The sequence below is a fragment of the Callospermophilus lateralis genome, chromosome 4 (assembly GCF_048772815.1).
Source record: "Callospermophilus lateralis isolate mCalLat2 chromosome 4, mCalLat2.hap1, whole genome shotgun sequence".
Classification (NCBI taxonomy): Eukaryota; Metazoa; Chordata; class Mammalia; order Rodentia; family Sciuridae; genus Callospermophilus; species Callospermophilus lateralis.
The window spans coordinates 109651041-109670064 of NC_135308.1; the positions used below are offsets into that span (position 1 = coordinate 109651041).

Consider the following 19024-nt stretch of genomic DNA (forward strand, 5'->3'; position numbering starts at 1 on the left):
ATTCCCAGTACAATGAGTACCACAAAACACATTAAAAAAATAATAATAAAATAGTCTGGGGGTGTAGCTCAGTGGTAGAGCACTTGCCCTACATGTGCAAGGACCTAGGTTTGATTCCAGCACTGGGGGAAAAAAAAGGCAGAGGTTGGAGATACAGCCTAGTGGCAGAACACTTGCCTAGCATTTGTGAAGCCTTAGGTTCTTCTATCCCCAACACCAAGAAAAAATAAAGAATGACCCAGGAGCAGTGGTGCATGCCTGTAATCCCAATGGCTCAGGGGGCTGAGACAGGAGGATGGCAAATTCAAAGCCACCTTCAGCAGGTTAGCAAGACTGTCAGCAACTTAATGAGAACCTGTCTCAAAATAAAAAATAAAACAGGCTGGGGATATGACTCAGTGGTTAAGCACCCCTGGATTCAATTTGGTACCCCAAAATAAAGAAATAGGGAATGAAAAGAGTAGCTCTGGGGAAATAGCTCAATGCATGAGGTACTAGATTAGATCCACAGTACCAAGCTTAGATCAAAACAGGGTACAGATCTACAGGTCCTACTGGTAGAAAGACCCAGAGTCTGACAGATATCCTTGCAGCCTGGAGGGGAAGATACCCTGGGATGGCTCTCCAGTGACATCACCACCAAGGTACTGGTTGCTAGAGTCTGGGGGAAAAAAGTGATCAGGATTCATCATACCCTGTTGTATGCATTACTGGGGACTGAATTCAAGGGCACTTTACCACTCAGCTACATCCCCAGGCCTTTTCACTTTTTTAAAAAATATTTTTTTTAGTTATAGATGGACCCATACCTTTATTTTGTTTGTTTGTTTGTTTGTTTTGTTGTTGTTGTTGTTTTATGTAGTGGCGGGACGGAACCCAGTGCCTCATATGTACTAGGCAAGCACTCTACCACTGACCCAAAGCACCAGCCCTCATTTTTTATTTTGAAATAGGGTCTGGCTAGATTGTCCAGACTGCCTTGAATTTGCAATCCTCCTGCCTCAACCTCCTGAGACACTGAGATTACAAGTGTGTGCCATCATGACCAGTCTCATAGCCTGTTTTTATTTTTATATTTTTTAATTTATTTTTTAGGTGGACACAATATATTTATTTTATTTTTATATGGTGCTGAGGATCAAACCTAGGGACTCATGCATGCTAGGCAAACACTGTACCACTGAGCCACAACCCCAGCCCATCATAGCCTGTTTTTAGGTGCATGGAAATTAAAATGATTTTGATTTGAGAAGTATCTTGACACCCCACCCCAATTGAGGTAACAATATAAGGGTTGGAAGGAAAAACCCAGCCTCCTTCTTCCCTTCCTAAGCACTCTGGCCTTTGTCCAGTTTTTCAATACAAGCCCCAAGGCCTAACTCCTATTCCAAATCCACCCCACCCCCACCCTATCCAACCCTTTGCAAGACTGTCCTCAGGGACCTGCCTTTATTCCTTTCCCTACTTCCTGGACCTCCAGACTCTGACCTCTGCCTGGTTCTCCCCATCTTCCCTGGCTCCTGTTGCAGCTACCTCCCAGACAATGTCACCTTTAGTGATGGGTTAGCCAGGCATGGTGGCACATACCCGTAATCCCAGCTACTCCAGAGGCCAAGGCAGGAAGATTGCAAGTTTGAGAACAGCCTGGACAACTTAATGAGACTTTGTCTCATTAAATAAGCCGGGTATGGTGGTGCACTCCTGTAATCCCAGCAAGGTTGAGGCAGGGGGCTGGGCATGTGGCTCAAGCGGTAGCACGCTCTGGCACGCCTGCGGCCCTGGTTGAATCCTCAGCATCACATACAAACAAAGATGTGTCCACCGAAAACTAAAAAATAAATATTAAAATTCTCTTTCTCTTAAAAAAAAAAAAAGGCTGAGGTAGGAGGATTGTGAGTTCAAAGCAAGCCTCAAACCTGTAAAACCCTATACAAAGTCCTAAGCAACTTGGCGAGATCCCTTCTCAAAATAAAAAGGACTGGGGATGTGGTTAAGTACCTTGGGTTAGATCCCTGGTACCAAAAATAAATAAATAAAAAATAAAAAGAGCCAAGAATGTAGCTCAGTGGTAGGGTACCTGTGGTTTTAATTCCCAGTTCAAGGACAAAAAAAAAAAAAATGCCAGGGGAGGGGTGAGCAGTGGGATTTGACCCAAATGCTCAGCTGGAGACTAGACAGGGTCCAGAGCCTTGTTCAACTTCATGGCTTCCCTGTGCACCACCTCAGCCAGGATGCCATCTGCCTGTGGTTCTGGTCCAGGACGTGGTGCAGAAACACAGCAGTATCCACCTGAGAATCACAGAGCCTCACTACTAACATTTCTCCTGAAATGAACATAGGGAAAATAAGAAATAGGCAGTGCTGGGGGCTGGGTGCCTACCTCAGACCTGTTCCTAGGGCTTAAAGGGTCAAAAGGTCTAGGCAGGGCCTTAAGGCCTTGGGGGAAAACCACTCACCCAGGCTATTCTCAAACCAGTTGTATTCCTCCACAAGAATGTGGTCTTACAGCTCAGAAAACTAGAAGTGAGAAGAGGAAGGGTTGGAATGGGGTGTGGGTGTACTGGCATCCCTAGGTAGAGCCCAGAGCCATTTGTCCTGCCTTTACATCTCTTTACATTTCTGGTTCCCCCTCTTAGCCACACCCTCTGATTGTCCTCATACCTTTACCCATGCTATTTCTCTCTCTCTCTCTCTCTCTCTCTCTCTCTCTCTCTCTCTCTCTCCCTCCCTCCCTCCCTCCCTGTGTGTGTGTGTGTGTGTGTCTCACACACATATGTAAGTGCACATACATGAACATGAAGATGCATAAACATACCACCTCTCATCTGGGAACAACTTTGATCTGCATTGCCCTATACTCTCTCCTTACTTGTCCACTAGAGAATGGATTTCTTCCTAACACTTCAGCCTTCAGTTGCCCTCTGCTTCTCTCCAGCTTCCCCCACCTGGCAATCCAGGTCATGCTTTGTGACCTCCTGGATCAGCCCAGCTGCTGGCGTTTTGATATCACTGGAGAAGCAGAAATTGCTCTGAGATCCCACCTTTTCTTTGACCAGGAGCTGGAATGTGGCACCTCCTGCTGGCCAGGCTATGCAATGCAGCCTGCTTTTGCCACCATCTCCACCAGGGCCTTTAGTAAGGACTTCACCATTGACCTGAAGAGGGAGCAAGTGAGAAAAACAGGGAAGAGGTGGGGAGACAAGGGAATAGCAAGCCTTAAGATCTAGAGGTAGGCTGAGGCAGGAGGATTGCAAGTTCAGAGCCAGCCTCAGGAATTTAGCAAGGCCCTGAGCAACTTAGCTAGACCCTGTCTTAAAATTAAAAAAAATTAAAAAGGGCTGGAGATGTAGCTCAGTAGTTAAGCACCCCTGGGTTCAAGCCCCGGTAGCAAAAAAGAAAGGGGGGGAGAGAGAGTGAAAAGAGGAAGGGGTTTGCCTCCAGTTGAGTTAGGAAGGCTGGCCCATTCCTTAAGACTGAAATCATGACCCTCAATGATTCTTGGAGTTCTCCAGTTGTATCAAATCTACACTACCATCACCACAGCCTCAAATGCAAACTCTTTGGCTCTCTTCTCTCAATCCCCAACTTCTCTTAGAGGACCTTGGGGCAAAAGAGGTTAACAGCACTGCCAAGCGGCTCAGGCAAGATAATTATAGGGTTTAGAGCCCAGTGTGGGAGAGAATGAGAGGACACTAATTACATACGTAGTCAGAGGTCTGGGAAGGTCCAACAACTCTATACAACCCCTAGCCCAGAAGAACCTCCCCCTATCCCCAGAGGCACAAGCTGTGGTGTTGAGGGGGAAATAAGCCTTTAGGGAGGCCTCTCCACCAGAGCTACAGTTTAATCACCCAACGCCTCCCCTCTTGAGAAAGTCCCTACACCAAGGAATGAGCATACTAAACCCCAAAATAGGACCTTTAGGAACATAAAAAGAGGGAGGCGATTTAGACTGGGAATCCTCCCTGAGGAGGAGAGGAAAATGTCTACTCCTACCTGATACAGTGGCACATGCAATGGAATCCCAGTGACTTGGGAGGCTGAGGCAGGAGATCACAAGTTCGGGGCCAGCCTTAGCAACTTAGTGAGACCTGTCTCAAAATAAATTTTAAAAGGGGTTGGGGATGTAGCTCAGTGGTAGAGTGTCCCTAGGTTCAGTCCCCAGTACCAAGGGGAAAAAAAAGAGAAGTCTAGTGCCCAGCTCTGATGGACAAAGCAGTCCATCAGACAAGGTGGAGGTGGCCTGCACCATAGGGATGCAGGATAACAGAAGTCTCTCCTCCTTAAATCAGTTCCCCTGTTATGGCAACAGCACCTGTAGTGGCTCAGGCATCTCTGACCTCGAACTCTGGCAACTGGCTCTCAGGAGCTTCATCAATTTTTCCTAAGAATGTTAATGGATCCTCTAACAGGAGGAGGACACACCAGCACCAGCACGTTTTTCCCTCTGCTATGCTAGGTCCTGAAACTTCATTCGCTCCTCCAGCAATACCATCCCCTCTGGTGACAACTCACAACCTTCAAATCTAAATGCCTCCCTTAGGCCCCATCCCACATTTGCTGTGAACCAGTCAGGACCTTAAAGGAGGCGGGCCTGAAGGTTATCTGGGTAATGCAGGGAGTTACATCCTTAGTAAGCAGACAGTTGCCTGGGAGACCAGGACAGTGGGCAGGACTCCGAGTCATGGTTACCACGTACCGGGATAAGCAAAGATGTTAAAGTGTACTGTCTTCCAACTCTTTTTTTTTTTGTAAAATCACCAAGGGCCCTTCTTCAGGACTGGGTCTGGGACAGCTGGAGTTCTGGAGCTCCTAAAAGAAACCTCCTAGGGATTAACTCCTTCAACTCAGAGGTACCCGACAGGACCAAACCTGATGGAACTCAAAAGGCAAGATCTGTGAGGGTTTATAGAAAAGACAAGATGTAGCTCAGCTCAGTAGAGAGAGTGTCTAACATGTGTGAGACTCTGGGCTCGATTCCCAGGGGCAGGAGAGACATTTCTCCAACTAGAAATCTAAAATGAAAATCCTCCAAGTACTAGTAAGAAAAAACAGGATGATTTTAGTTCCACCTCCAAGGAACTGGCATCCTAAATTCTACCACCAGATGGCAGTCTTGTCAATTTATTGGATTACCTGTAGTCAGTGGGCAGAAAGCCAAGAGATGGAAATCCTTTCTGTCTCACAATCTGTTTCTGATTGTTAGTTCCCGATATTTGGCAGACAACAGAAACCCTCATGGATATAAATATACAGTTTTCTCTCCCCGTCCAACTCTGACCACTTCCACTTACCAAGGTTCATTCATTGTTGTATACAAAGCATCTGAGAAAAACTTTGGTGAAAAAGTTAATGCTCTCGGGCTGGGATTATAGCTCAGTGGTAGAGTGCTTGCCTCCCATGTGGAAGGCACTGGGTTCAATCCTCAGCACCACGTAAAAATTAAAAAAAAAGAAAAAAGTTATTGTGTCCATCTAGAACTTAAAAAAAAAAAAAGTTAATGCTCTCAAGTTCCAGTGTAATGGTTATAAATTGGGGGAAGAGTATTTATCCTATTAGAATGGTGTTTCCTAATAATTCTATGAAATATGTATAATATTTGTATCTTCATCTTACAAATAAGATGTATCTCATCAAATAAGATGTATCTCATCTTCTTTAAAGACTTTTAAGAACTTTCAAAGCTGGGCACACACATGCCTGCTAATTCCAACTACTTGGGAAGCTGAAGCAGGAGGATCACAAGTTTAAGGCCAGCCTGGGCAAATTAGTGCAACCCCATCTCAATAATAAACACATAAAAAGGGCTGGGGAGTAGAGTGCCCCTTAGTGGTAGAATAGTAAAAATCGTTGAAGTTCACACAGCCAGAAAAGGGGGGCTACTGGAACTGGAGCCCAGGCAGCCTTGTTGCAGTCAAGAAGCTAGAGTCAGCATAGGACGTCTGGATGTCATGCCTAAATCTCATCTATGCTGAGAGCTAAGGAAAGAGTAAATTTGGCCTAGAGATTGTGGGAGGCAGGGGGAATTGAGTGCTGGGTATCTAACCCTGGGACTCAAACATACTAAGCATATACTGTATCACTGAACTCCAACCCCCAGCCAAGGAGTTATTCTGTGAAGAAGAAAAACTTATGCAGATTCAAGAGTATAAGAAGAATGGAATAATACTTCCAGGTATCTAGCTTAGGTGGTTGCCATTCACTAAATGAAAAACTGCAAGTGGGGAGATGAGGTTATGGCTCAATGGTAGAGCACTCACCTGGCATGTGTGGGGCACTGGGTTCCATCCTCAGAACTACATAAAAATAAATAAATAAATACAGTATTTAGAAAGAAAGAAAGAAATCCTGCAGGTGAGCCAGGTGCAGTGACACATGTCTATAATCCCAATGGCTCAGAAGGCTGAGGCAGAAGGATCACAAGTTCAAAACCAACCTCAGCAACGTAAGGAGACCCTATCTCAAAATAAAAATGGCTAGGGTTGTAGTTCACTGGTTAAGCTCTCCTGACTTCCATGTTTGGTACAAAAAAAAAAAAAAAAAAAAACTTAGGTGGGTCATATTTTAGGGAAGAGAAGGAATTCTCTATTTGAGCTGTGATGTTTGAGTGCCTTGGGTTATCCAGATGGACATGTTCAGGAGGCATCTCTCTGTCCTGGAGTTTGGGCTAATACTGTTTATTTATTGTCTTGTTTGGACTATCCGTTCCCTGAGTTTTATCTTTGCATATCATTTCCCTGCACCTGCCATTATATTCATGTTTGGTGAGGAAGTAAAGATTGGGCTGCCTTCATATTCATTTATTCATTTTTAAAGTACTGATACTCAAATTTCAGGGCTCACACATGCTGGGCAAGCACTCTACCACCAAGCTACACCCTTAGCCCATGTGCTGCCTTCTTTACAGGAGCAGAAGGAGATGACACCACCTCTTCTCTCAAGGTGTTTACAAGTTTGTTGAGGAAGTGACATTACAGAAACATTTTAGATGATGGGACAAACCAGAAAAATGTGGTAAAGCCTCTGGGAAATCAAAAAGGGGAAAAAAAAAGAGAATCATTAAGAAGGAGAAAAAGGGGCTGGGGCTGGGGCTCAGCGGTAGAGCGCACTCCTAGCACATTAAAGGCTCTGGGTTCAAACCTTAATAAATAAATAAAATTTATTGTGTCCAACTACAACTTAAAAATAAATACATATTTTTTTAAAAAGATGGAGAAAAAGTAGGCTGGGGATATAGCTTAGTTGGTAGAGTGCTTGCCTCCCTTGCACAAAACTCTGGGTTCAATCCCTAGCACCACAAAAAAAAAAAAAGGAGAGAAAAAAAGTCAGGTACAATGGCAGCCACCTATAATCCCAGCTACTCTACTCAAGAGGCAGAAGCAGGAGGATTACAAGTTTGAGGCCAGTCTGGGTAACTCAACAAGACCCTGTCTCAAAATATAAATATTTTAGACACCTTGGTGGCACATGCCTGTAATCCAAGTGACTTAGGCAGAAATATCAGAAGTTCAAGGCCAACCTCAGCAACTTAGCAAGACCCTCAACAATTCAGTGAGACCCCATCTAAAAATAAAAAGCACTGGGGATGTATCTCAGTGGTAAAGCATTATATATATATATATATATATATATATATATATATATATATATATACACACACACACACACACACACACACATACATACACACACACATACATATACATACATATACATGTATATATGTCTATATATATACATATATATGTGTATATATATATATACACATACATACAGATATATAATTTTGTAAAGGAATAAGGATATAGCTCCATGGTACAATTTGCCTAGTGTGTGTGAGGCTATGGATTCAATGTTCCATACCACACACACACACACACACGCACACACAAGAAAAGTTCATGAACACTTCTATCGACTGATCACTATGTAATTCTCACAACCAGTTGAGGGTAGGCATTGTGATCCCCATGATATAGGTAAAAAGAATAAAAAAATAAACTTGATGAAATTCTGAGATACCCATATCTTGGTCCAAGGCAAAGGGAGCTAAGTTTTTTGCTCATTCCATTGTTATCTCAGTTCCTGTTCCCCATGGAAATGGATCATCTATTAAAAGTTCCATGGGTTGTTTTTCCTAGCCCCTCTCCTCACACCTGAACCCTCAGTTTCTTCCTTATTCCACTCCAGTTCTCCAACCCTACTTTGCTCTTATGTTTATGCCAAGTCAACTTTATGATATTTTATTGGGCTCAAATTCCAAAGAGTAAACCCCTCGGCTTGGTCTGAGCAGCTCAATAATGAAATTCATCCATTTATTCAACAAACATTTAAAGTGCCCGGGTGGTGGTACATGCCTATAATCCCAGCATCTCAGGAGGCTCAGGCAGGAGGATTTCAAGTTCAAAAGCCAGCCTCAGCAATTTAGCGAGGCACTAAGCAATTTAGCAAGACCCTGTCTCAAAATGAAAAATAAAAAAGGATGTGGCTTAGTAATTAAGCACCCCTGGGTTCAATTCCTTGGGGGCGGGGGATTGAAAGTTCCAGGAGTGCTTGTTTTGGCAGCATATATACTAAGTTTGGATCAATACAGAGAAGATTAGCATGGCCCCTAGAATGACACACAAATTCCCGAAGCATTCCATAACTTTGTTTTCTCTAATAAGTGGATGCTGATCTATAGTTGTGGGGCGGGCAGGAAAAAAAAATGAAGAAACTTTGGATTGTGCAGTGGGGAGTGTGAAGGGGTGGCGCGATAGGAATGGGAAGGATAGTAGAATGAGATAGACATTATTACCCTATATACATGTATGATTACACTACTGGTGTGACTCAGCACCATGTACAGCCAGAGGAATGAGAAGTTATTCTCCATTTGTGTACAATGTGTCAAAATGCATTCTACTGGACAGGCACCTTGACCCATGCCTGCAATCCCTGTGGCTTGGGAGCTGAGGCAGGAGGATTTCAAGTTCAAAGCCAGCCTCAGCAACTGTAAGGTACTAAGAAACTCAGTGAGACCCTGTCTCTAAATAAAATACAAAATAGGGCTGGGGGTGTGACTAAGGGGTTGAATGCCCCTGAGTTCAATCCCAGATACCACACACACACACACACACACACACACACACACACACACAAAATGCATTCTACTGTCATGTATGACTAATTAGAATCAAAAAAGAAAATGTCAGGAAATGAGTAAAACATGATCTCTCAAACATCTTCAATTTTCCTAGTGATCTTCTGGAACTTGGGATTAAGAAATAAACCTGGGCCAGGGATGGTAGCCCATGCCTGTAATGCTGGTGGCTTGGGAGGCTAAGGCAAGAGGATCACAAGTTAGAGGCCAGCCTCAGCAATTTAGTGAAGCTGTGAACAACTTAGTAAGACCCTGTATCAAAATAAAAAATCAAAAGGACTGGGGATATAGCTCAAAGGTAAAGTATCCTTAAGTTCAGGTCCCAGTATCAAAAAAAGAAGAAAGAAAAGAAATAAGGCTGGAGCTGGATGTTGTGGTGGCACATGCCTATAACCCCAGATACTCAAGAGGCAGTGGCAGAAAGATGACAATTTAGAAGCCAGCCTGGTAAACTTTGTGAGATCCTGCCTCAAAAGAGAAGGAGGAGGAGGAGGAAGTAGAGGAGAAAGCTTGGAGAAACTGATGTCTGGGAAGAGGTATCCAGCATCAGATGTTAAGCACCTTCAAATAATTTTGTCACTTGGCACTCTTTCACTCTGCCTTCTGGCTTTGTCCATGGCCATACTTGAAGATGACCACCTCGGGATTTCTCCTCTTGTAACTTGCTGCCTACAACTCAGACATCTGAAAATAGACCTCTCCCCATCCTCACCCATGCAACTTTGAGCCCCTTCTCAGGCATCTAAGATCCTGCAGGTCCAAAGGCATAGGTAGATATTCATAGCTCCAGATTCCTCTCTAAAACATAGTGGCCTCCATGGTTTTTGTTGTTATTTTGGGTGGAATGAGGGATACTGGAAATACTGAGTATTGAACCCAGGGCCTACATGGTAGGCATATCCTCTACCAAAGAGCTACACCCCCATTCTCTTAAAAAACAAACAGGAGCTGGAGTTGTGGCTCAGCAGTAGAGCACTTGCCTAGCACGTGTGAGGCCCTGTATCAGGGGTTCAATCCTCAGCACACATAAAAATAAATAAATAAAATAAAGGTATTGTGTCCAACTACAACTAAAAATAATAAATATTTAAAAATTTAAGAAACAAACTTTATTTTGAGGGCTGGGGCTATGGCTCAGTGATAGAGCACTTGCCCAGCACATGTGAGGTACTGGGTTCGACCCTCAGCACTGCATAAAAATAAATCAACAAAATAAAGGCATTGTGTCCATCTACAACAACAAAAAAAAAAATTAATAAAATTTAAAAAAATAAACACTTTATTTTGAGATAGGGTCTTGTTAAATTGTCCAGGTTTGTCAAGTTTGCACCTTCCTGCTTTAACCTTGGGATGACACCAGGATGAAAGGTGTGCCACCCTGCCTGCTACTGTGCTGGGGCTCCTCATTATTTTGTTCTTCATTTTATGTTAATTAATTTATTAGTTTATTAATTATTTTGGGAGGTACTGGGGATCGAACCCAGAGCACTCTACCACTGAGCTACATCCCCAGCCCATTAAATTTTTTGTTGTGAGACAGCGTCTTGCTAAATTGCCAGACTGGCCTCAAACTTGCAATTCTCTTCTCTCAGCGTTATTAGTGGCCAGGATTGCAGGTGTGTACCACTAAGTCTGGCTCCTCATGTCTTCTTCTTTAGCTACCTCTGGCAGATGGGGCTCTTTTGGACTCAAGTTCTTCACCTTCTCCCTTTCGGGCTCTCTGTGCTCCCACCAAGGTTGACTCTTGTGGCTGTCACCCCTTCCCTCAGGAGTCTGCTTTTGCCCTGATCCTTTGGTCTGCCTTCTCAGGGGCTCCCTTGGTATCTCCCAGTCTGTGGCCCTCTCCCTTTGTCTTTCCAGGGTACTGGTCTCTGTCCTATCGGTTCCTCTGCCCCTGTTCCCATCTCTATGTCTTCCCTTGTTTAGCCGCACCTCTCTCTGGACATTCCTTTATCTCTGTCTCCGATTCTCTCCACCCTAACTCTACCCCTTCTCTTATTCTAACTAAGTCTCTCACCTCTGTCTAGTCCCATCCGACTCTTCTTTTCCCTCCTTTGTCTGTCTCTCTGTCTCTTACCTCTCTTCCTGTCTCTCTGGATTTGTCTCTTCTTCCCTTATCCCTCCAGTCTCTCCTAGGTCTCTCTGACTCTGACTTTCCCTCTATACCTACCCCCTCCCCCTCTCCTGTCTCTTCACCTTTCTCTGGGCCCTTGCTCCCTCGCTCCCTCCCTCTCTCTTTTCCTCCGCTCTCTCCGGCTCCCTCTCTCGCCTCGGATGACAGCGCTACCTCTTTTGTTGGCTCCGCAGCCAATCGCGGCCGCTGACGACACGGGGGCCGGGGCTATAAAGGGCCTGGCCCGGGCTCGGGCCCCCCCAGCCGCCCGCCCCGGCCGCTCGCCCGCCCCGCCCGCGCGCCCGCCGCCCCCGGCCCCCCCGGTCCCCCCTCGGCCGGGCAGCCCCCAATCCCGCGCCGCCCGGACCCCCTCCTCCTCCCTCCCTCTTCCCTCCGCCCCCTCCCTGCGGGACTCCGGCGTCCCCGCCCCCCAGTCCTCCTCCCCTCCCCTCCAGCATGGTGCTCGCGGCCCCGCTGCTGCTGGGCTTCCTGCTCCTCGCCCTGGAGCTGCGGCCCCGGGGGGAGGCGGCCGAGGGCCCCGAGGCGGCGGCGGCGGCGGCGGCGGCGGCGGCGGCCGGGGCCGGGGGGGAGCGTTCCAGTCGGCCGGCCCCGTCCGTGGCGCCCGAGCCGGACGGCTGCCCCGTGTGCGTGTGGCGGCAGCATAGCCGCGAGCTGCGCCTGGAGAGCATCAAGTCGCAGATCCTAAGCAAACTGCGGCTCAAGGAGGCGCCCAACATCAGCCGAGAGGTGGTGAAGCAGCTGCTGCCCAAGGCGCCGCCGCTGCAGCAGATCCTGGACCTGCATGACTTCCAGGGCGACGCGCTGCAGCCCGAGGACTTCCTGGAGGAAGACGAGTACCACGCCACCACCGAGACCGTCATTAGCATGGCCCAGGAGAGTAAGTGGGCTTCGGGGCTCAAGCGGTGCGTTGCTGGCTCGGCTCTGGGAAGGGCGCCTCTGGCTTCCAAGCCGGGCGCTCCCGGCTGCTTCGGCCCGGAAGCGTTTTCTGCGAAAACTTGATGGATTAGGGACCCGGGGCTATTCCACAGAACTTTTTTCCAGCGGTGAAGCTGGGCAACGGAGTTGTGTGCAGGCCCTGTTCCTGGAGGTGGGAGGGGGCAAACGCGACGGGTTGCAAGATACTGCCTCCCAACCCCGGTGTGCGAGAAAGACCCCGTTAAAGGAGTCGGGGGCGGGGGGAAGCCGAGGCCCGCAGCTTTGGGAACTAGGCAGACACTCTGTCCTGAAGGGCCACGGGTGGAGATGACTAGAGAACAGAATTGGGAGGCTCCCAGCTGGGCCGCAGTACTCTGTGTCTTCCCATCGTCCTGGCACCAACTCCCCGCCCGATGCTCCGCAACGCGCCCACCCGGCTCCAGAGAACCGAGTGCCCCTCTCTGTCCCAGGAATAGGATCCCAGAACCCAATGTTCCTCCTGGCAGCCCAGCAGGCACCCTTTTCATCCTGAGCCGTGTCTCACACTGGGTATCCCAAGGGGCCAGGAAAACTGTCTTCTTGGTACCGACCGATCTCAAGATAACTCCATTGCGCTGGGGGTTTAAGGACAATCATTTGGTTACTTAAACCTCAGTATTCCGTCCCTTATTCACCGGGCCCGATGGCAACTGGACTTGAGAGGAAGACCCAAGGGAGAATGAGAAAGAACTGGACGGGTGTTGGGGGAGACCCAGGCATCCGAGTCCCTGGCTTAAGGAAGCTGAATACTGAACACGTTAATAGACATGAGCTGCTTTGAAATTTTATGGCCTGGAAAATCCAGGCAATACCACTACCCCCAACTCTATCTCTCCCTAAGGTCAGGTGACTCCCTCTTCCCCTCCCCCACTGAGTCTCCCCTGACTCTTCAACTCCAGGGAACCAAGCCCTCTCTTATTCCCTGGTGGTTTGGCAAGGTCCCCCACCCCCCAGTTTGGTTTATGGCTCTGAGGGGGGAGACTGGTTTATTGGCAGATGGGCAATAAAAAGCTGGGGGCTGAGGGTCCTAGTGGCCCACATCCATAGGAGAGGCACAGGAGCCCAGGTGTGCATCTGGGAGGTTTAGTACCTGGTAATGCCAAATGTGTTTCTGTAGAACTCAACTGAACAGTACTTAATCAAGACTGTAAAGAAAACTAACCAGGAAAACTAACTGGATTTGTGTGTGTATGTGTTTGTATGTGTGTTTGTGTGCACACGCACACAGGCGAGCTATGCACCCTGCACCAAGGAAGGGCTGGAAATCTGATCCTCGTTTCCTCAGTCTCCCTTCTGCTCCTTTTAAGACTTCTGCTTGTGGAAGCTGGGGTCAGTCTGAGATTGACCTAGGGCAGGGGTGGGGGTGGGGGTAGGGATTCTAGGAAACAGTAGTAGAAGAATTCTGATCAAGAGTTTGCTGGAAGAAGATGAAGGGTACAGAGGGAAAAGATGCTCTGGTCTGTGTGGTATAGTGTGTGAGAATTCCCAGGATGGGTGACAGGGCCTTGGACTTCCCCTTGCTCCTCACTATGCCTAGCATTCCTTAGCTATAGGTCTGAGCTCAGAATTAGCTCTTGTAGTGGGGATGTGGGAAGTGAAGGGACCCTGCATGCATGGATGGGGCAAAGAAGGTTAAGACTGAAGGAGGCACCAGCAGTTGGGGTCTCACCCCCAACTTCCAATCTTGTGCCACCAACGCAGCACTTGGGTAACTAGGGAACTGGGTCTCCAGCCAGGTATTGTACGTCCCCTTTAAGAGCCTAGCTGAGCTCTTAAGAGAGGGAGGGGGAGTGGAGGGAGGGGGGAGGGAGAGAGGGGAAAAGGAAAAAGAGACTTTTATAGTCTAATCCCCAGGGACCCGCTTTAATAAGAGACTTGTGCTCTGCTAATCGGGGGAGGTGTTTGTCAGCAGAGATGGCCTCTGCTCCCCTCCCCCTGTCTCCCCTCCCCCAGCCTTCAACCCTGGACCCCAGCCCCCACCTCGCCTAGACTGCTTTGCTTGCCCTAGTTCCCTCTACCCTCTCAGGCTCTCCCACCCCAGCCTTCATCCTGGGAAACCAGCCCCCTGCCCTTCTGGGAGCCGAGCCCAGCCCCTCAGTTTCTCTCTCCTCCCCATACAGAGAGGCCCCTGCCCTCTCAGCCCAACCTCCTGCCCCTAGGCCTTCTAGCCTGGGTTGGAAAAGGGTGTGTAGTTGGGGGTGGAAAGGGGAGGCCGTAAGTAAGGAGGGGGTTGGGCTTTTGCTGAAAATAATGCAATGACCTCTCTCCCCCAGCAGCACCGCCTACTAAACCTGACCTGCTGCCTGCCACCAACCAGATCAATCCAACACATGTGTGGCCCCCTCCCTTTCCCATCAGAGCTGTTAAGGATTCTCTCAAGCCCCTTTCCCTCTATAGCTCTACCTGCTTATTCTTTGTTTCTCCCTCTCTACCTTTTCTGTCCTCTTATCTTTACCCCACCAGGTTTAGCTCCCTCCCACCTCTAGCTTTTTAACCCCCACCCACTCCTTTCTACTCAACCCTGGTGTTCTCCAACTCCCAAACTTATTTCTTCTCACACCACAATCTTTCTACAACCTCCGTTTCTCTGCTTATCTCTACTAACCTGACTTCATTCCTGGATCTTCTTGATTCTTACTTCCCTCACCTTCTCCAGTCTTTCCTGACTCTTCACCTTTCTCTTTACTTTCTCCCTATGTCCTGTCCCCTAGTAGTACTGACTAGTCTCCCATCCAGTGGAGAAGTGTATGAGGATTCCCTGGGATGGGCAATCCTTTATCTGAAGGAACCAAAGGATCAGGTGCCCAATCCCTCACCTTCAAATCTTAGGTCAGCTAAAGGTAGTAGGGTATGTTTAGAGTTTAGAAAACCAAACAGTTATTGAGAAACTACTACTATTTTCACATTCTTTAATGCTCAGCACCTAAATCAAGAATCATTACTATCATACCAAGAAGTCTATGGGAAAGGTCAGATGAGGAGTCAAACAGTGGTTAAACCCACTTCAATGTAGCCAAGGACAGTTTAGGAAGAACTCTCAAGCACTTGCCTGTGTAACTGAAAACTGGGAGTTCATTCAGCATGTATTTATTGAATACTGTTTGGTACTATGGGAAGCACTAAAGCTACAGTGGTGAGTAAAATATATAGTATTGACAGTGTCCACCCTCAAAATGAGTATCTTAATAGCAAGAAATAGACATTTCCTATGCCTAAATTGGGCATAATATGCCATTTGGATTGTTGCTTGTCATTCCAGAGCTCACCAATAGCTTCCTTGCCCCAGCTACTCTCCTAATCTCTGAATTTCCATTCCCCAAGCCCCACTCTATTACATCATTACTGAAGCTCCAGCCGTAGGATAAATGGGAGGACTAACAGAACACTGCACCTCAGAGAAACAAGGAAGACGATGATGCAGAGGACTTTGTGTATTGTGACCTAAAATATGAAGATTACAAAGGACTTTCTTCCTATCCTATTCAGAAGGACCTCCTCTTCTGGAGTGAAGTGGGAGAGTATTCATGGATGTTAAGTCCTCCATGACTACACAGAATGTTATGTGGGCATAATACCTAAGGGCCTACCTGGACTTCTGCATCATAGCTATATGGGCCTGGAAAAGCTCATTCCAGATTCTTCTTATCTAGAATCAGAATGGTCATTCTTTAGAAACATAATTCAGGGCATTCCCAAACTAAGAGATTAGGAAATGGAACTGGAAGAAGCTGGGAGCACAGGGATATATTGAGCATCATCTTTAATCCCCAAGATTTAATTTATGGTCCAGAACAAGGGGGAAAGGGTCAAGATGTGAAGTTGGGATACTGAACCTCTGTAGACTTGCTGTTGGTCCTGGACCAAAAAAAAAAAAAAAAAAAAAAAAAAAAAAAAAATCTCAGGGGAGAAAAAGCTACTGAATTTTGTTTGGTTTTTTGTTTTGTTTGCTAGGGATTGAACCCAGGGCTTCATACATGCCGGGCACTTCCTCTACCACTAAGCTACATACATGCCCATCCCTTTTTTCCCCTAAGTTTTGAGACAGGGTCTTGCTAAGTTGCTAAGGCTGGTCTTAGACTTGCCATCCTCCTGCCTTAGCCTTCTTGAGTAGCTGGTATTACAAGTGTGCACCAACTGTACCCTGTTGATTATAGTTGATATGGTATGTTGAATTATTGTTTGTTTTTGTGGTGTTGGGGATTGATCCCAGGGCCTTGTGAATGAAGGTAAGCACTCTACCAACTGAGCTATATCCCCAGCCCAAATTATTTCTGATGCTTTGGGAAAGTAGGAAGAAACACAATTTTTCCCTCCCTCAAAATCTGAAGCACTAATGGTGGTGATGATGAGAAAGCAGCTAAGGAAACTTCTTTTTAGGAGAAAAGGAATGAGTTGTCAGATGCATAGGACGTGCTTGGGTAGTTTCATTCTGGTGCTACTGGGGATGACACAAGCTTAGATTTCAATTCTGGTTTAGTTTATAAGATAAATTTAGCCTACATTTCCTCTGGACCCTGAGTTATATCCTCTGAGGCCACCTTTTTTTTTTTTTTTTTTTTTTTTTGCCGGGGGGATGCCAGGTTCCACCTGCCCATCAGACAAATCATCAGAAATGGGGCAAGGTGACCTAAGTACAGCAGGTGTGGTAAGAGGTATGGCTTCTATGAAGAGCTTAAAGATTCAGAAAAAGTTAGAGCCTTACATTCTGGGAATAGTTGGGGAAAGGGAAGGGAGAATTCCCTGATAATTACCTTTACAGGTTAAAATGTAGAGGGGAACCTGTGTATTAGGATAAGTAAATGGATTAGGGAATTGGTACAGATCAGTAAGGACTGATAGAGCCCTCATCCAAAGTGAGGCGGCAGTTTTCAGTACCTGAAACCCCATACGGATAATCCATAAGATAGTCACAGTAGAAGGGCAAAAGCTGAAACACTCAGGCTGAGGAGTCCAAACTGCCAATGCCACCCAGGGCTGCTGATCCTTTCTACAAATACTCTTTGCTAATGTTGTGCTCCCTTCTCTCTTATCAGCGGATCCTGCAGTGCAGACAGATGGCAGTCCTCTCTGTTGCCATTTCCACTTCAGCCCCAAGGTGATGTTCACAAAGGTACTGAAGGCACAGCTGTGGGTGTACCTTCGGCCTGTGCCCCGCCCAGCCACAGTCTACCTGCAGATCTTGCGACTGAAACCCCTAACTGGGGAAGGGACCGCAGGGGGAGGGGGTGGAGGCCGCCGTCACATCCGTATCCGTTCACTCAAGATTGAGCTGCACTCGCGCTCCGGCCACTGGCAGAGCATCGACTTCAAGCAAGTGCTACACAGCTGGTTCCGCCAGCCACAGAGCAACTGGGGCATCGAGATCAACGCCTTTGATCCCAGTGGCACAGACCTGGCTGTCACCTCCCTGGGGCCAGGAGCTGAGGGGCTGGTGAGCAGGGGGCCTGAAGTGGTGGTGGATATATGTATCCTGGCCCTGAGGAGGTGGGGATGTTAGAAAAAGTAGACCAGGAACATAAAGGGAGGTGGGGACCAGTATTACTTCTTAGGCCAGGAGCTGATTCTAGATGAGTTGGAGGATGGGGTGGCAACTGTCACTTTTCAGGGAACCAAGCCAGGCAGCAGCTGAAAACTGGATTTGGGGTAAAGGTGTCAGATAATGGAATCCAAAAACTGGACATTGATGAGGCCCTGAGCCAAGGGGCTGATGAAGGTCAGGTTGCCAGGACAAAGAACTAGGGAAGGCTGAGTTCAGAGATGGTAGATGGCAAGAAAAGTAAGTTGCAGATAAGGGTGGGGTGGGTGGGGCAATGGAAAAGCCAAGAAGCCAATGGTTTCGATTCTGATGCCACTATTGAGAGGCAGATGGGGGGGGGGGGGCAGGGAAGAACTTTTCAGGGCTATGTCACATCTCTTTCCCCTCTCCCTGACCTTCAGCATCCTTTCATGGAGCTTCGAGTCCTAGAGAACACAAAACGGTCCCGGCGGAACCTAGGCCTGGATTGTGATGAGCACTCAAGCGAGTCCCGCTGCTGCCGATATCCCCTCACAGTGGACTTTGAGGCTTTTGGTTGGGACTGGATCATCGCACCTAAGCGCTACAAAGCCAACTACTGCTCCGGCCAATGCGAGTACATGTTCATGCAAAAGTATCCGCATACCCACTTGGTGCAACAGGCCAATCCAAGAGGCTCTGCTGGGCCCTGCTGCACCCCTACCAAGATGTCCCCTATCAACATGCTCTACTTCAATGACAAGCAGCAGATTATCTACGGCAAGATCCCTGGCATGGTGGTGGATCGTTGTGGCTGCTCCTAAGGTGGGGGACAGTGGATGCCTTCCCCACAGACCCTACCCTGAGACCCCAGCCCTGGCCCCCATCTCCCCAAGCCCTAGAGCTCCCTCCACCTCTTCCCATGAACATCACACCTTGTTCCCTGACCAAGCAGTGTGCAATACAACAGAGGGAGGCAGGTGGGGGTTGAGGGACAAGGGGTTGGGGAAACGGGAAAGGAGGGACAGACCTAGTTAGGGTGGAGTGTTTGATGTTTGCAGGTAAGAAGGTTTGGCAAGAAGACAGAGAGATGTAGAGACAGAAGTATAGAGGGATAGAGACAGGAACAAACAGCAACATTGAGAAGGCAAAGGAATAGAGAGGCAGAAGAGACAAGAGACCAGGCAGAGACAAACAATGAGAAAGAGACAGAAATGGAGTAATAAATGAAAGCCCCACACCAAGCCTCCTTTCTTCCACTGGCAAGGTGAGGGGCTTGGTATAGTTTGGGGAGATCCCC

The 19024-nt window shown here is 47.5% G+C and overlaps 1 protein-coding gene and 1 non-coding gene across 2 annotated transcripts; both read left to right on the forward strand.

Moving 5' to 3' along the window:
• Window positions 1-8549: 8549 nt before the first annotated feature.
• LOC143398656 (U6 spliceosomal RNA) lies at window positions 8550-8651 on the forward strand. Its single transcript, XR_013091273.1, has one exon. It is a non-coding gene; the product is annotated as a U6 spliceosomal RNA (small nuclear RNA).
• A 3060-nt stretch (window positions 8652-11711) lies between these two features.
• On the forward strand, window positions 11712-18741 carry Gdf11 (growth differentiation factor 11). The gene is made up of 3 exons (XM_076854643.1): window positions 11712-12153; window positions 17264-17661; window positions 18168-18741. The coding sequence occupies exons 1-3, from the start codon at window positions 11712-11714 to the stop codon at window positions 18546-18548; spliced, it is 1221 nt and encodes a 406-aa protein (XP_076710758.1). The 3' UTR covers window positions 18549-18741.
• The last annotated feature ends 283 nt before the right edge of the window (window positions 18742-19024 follow it).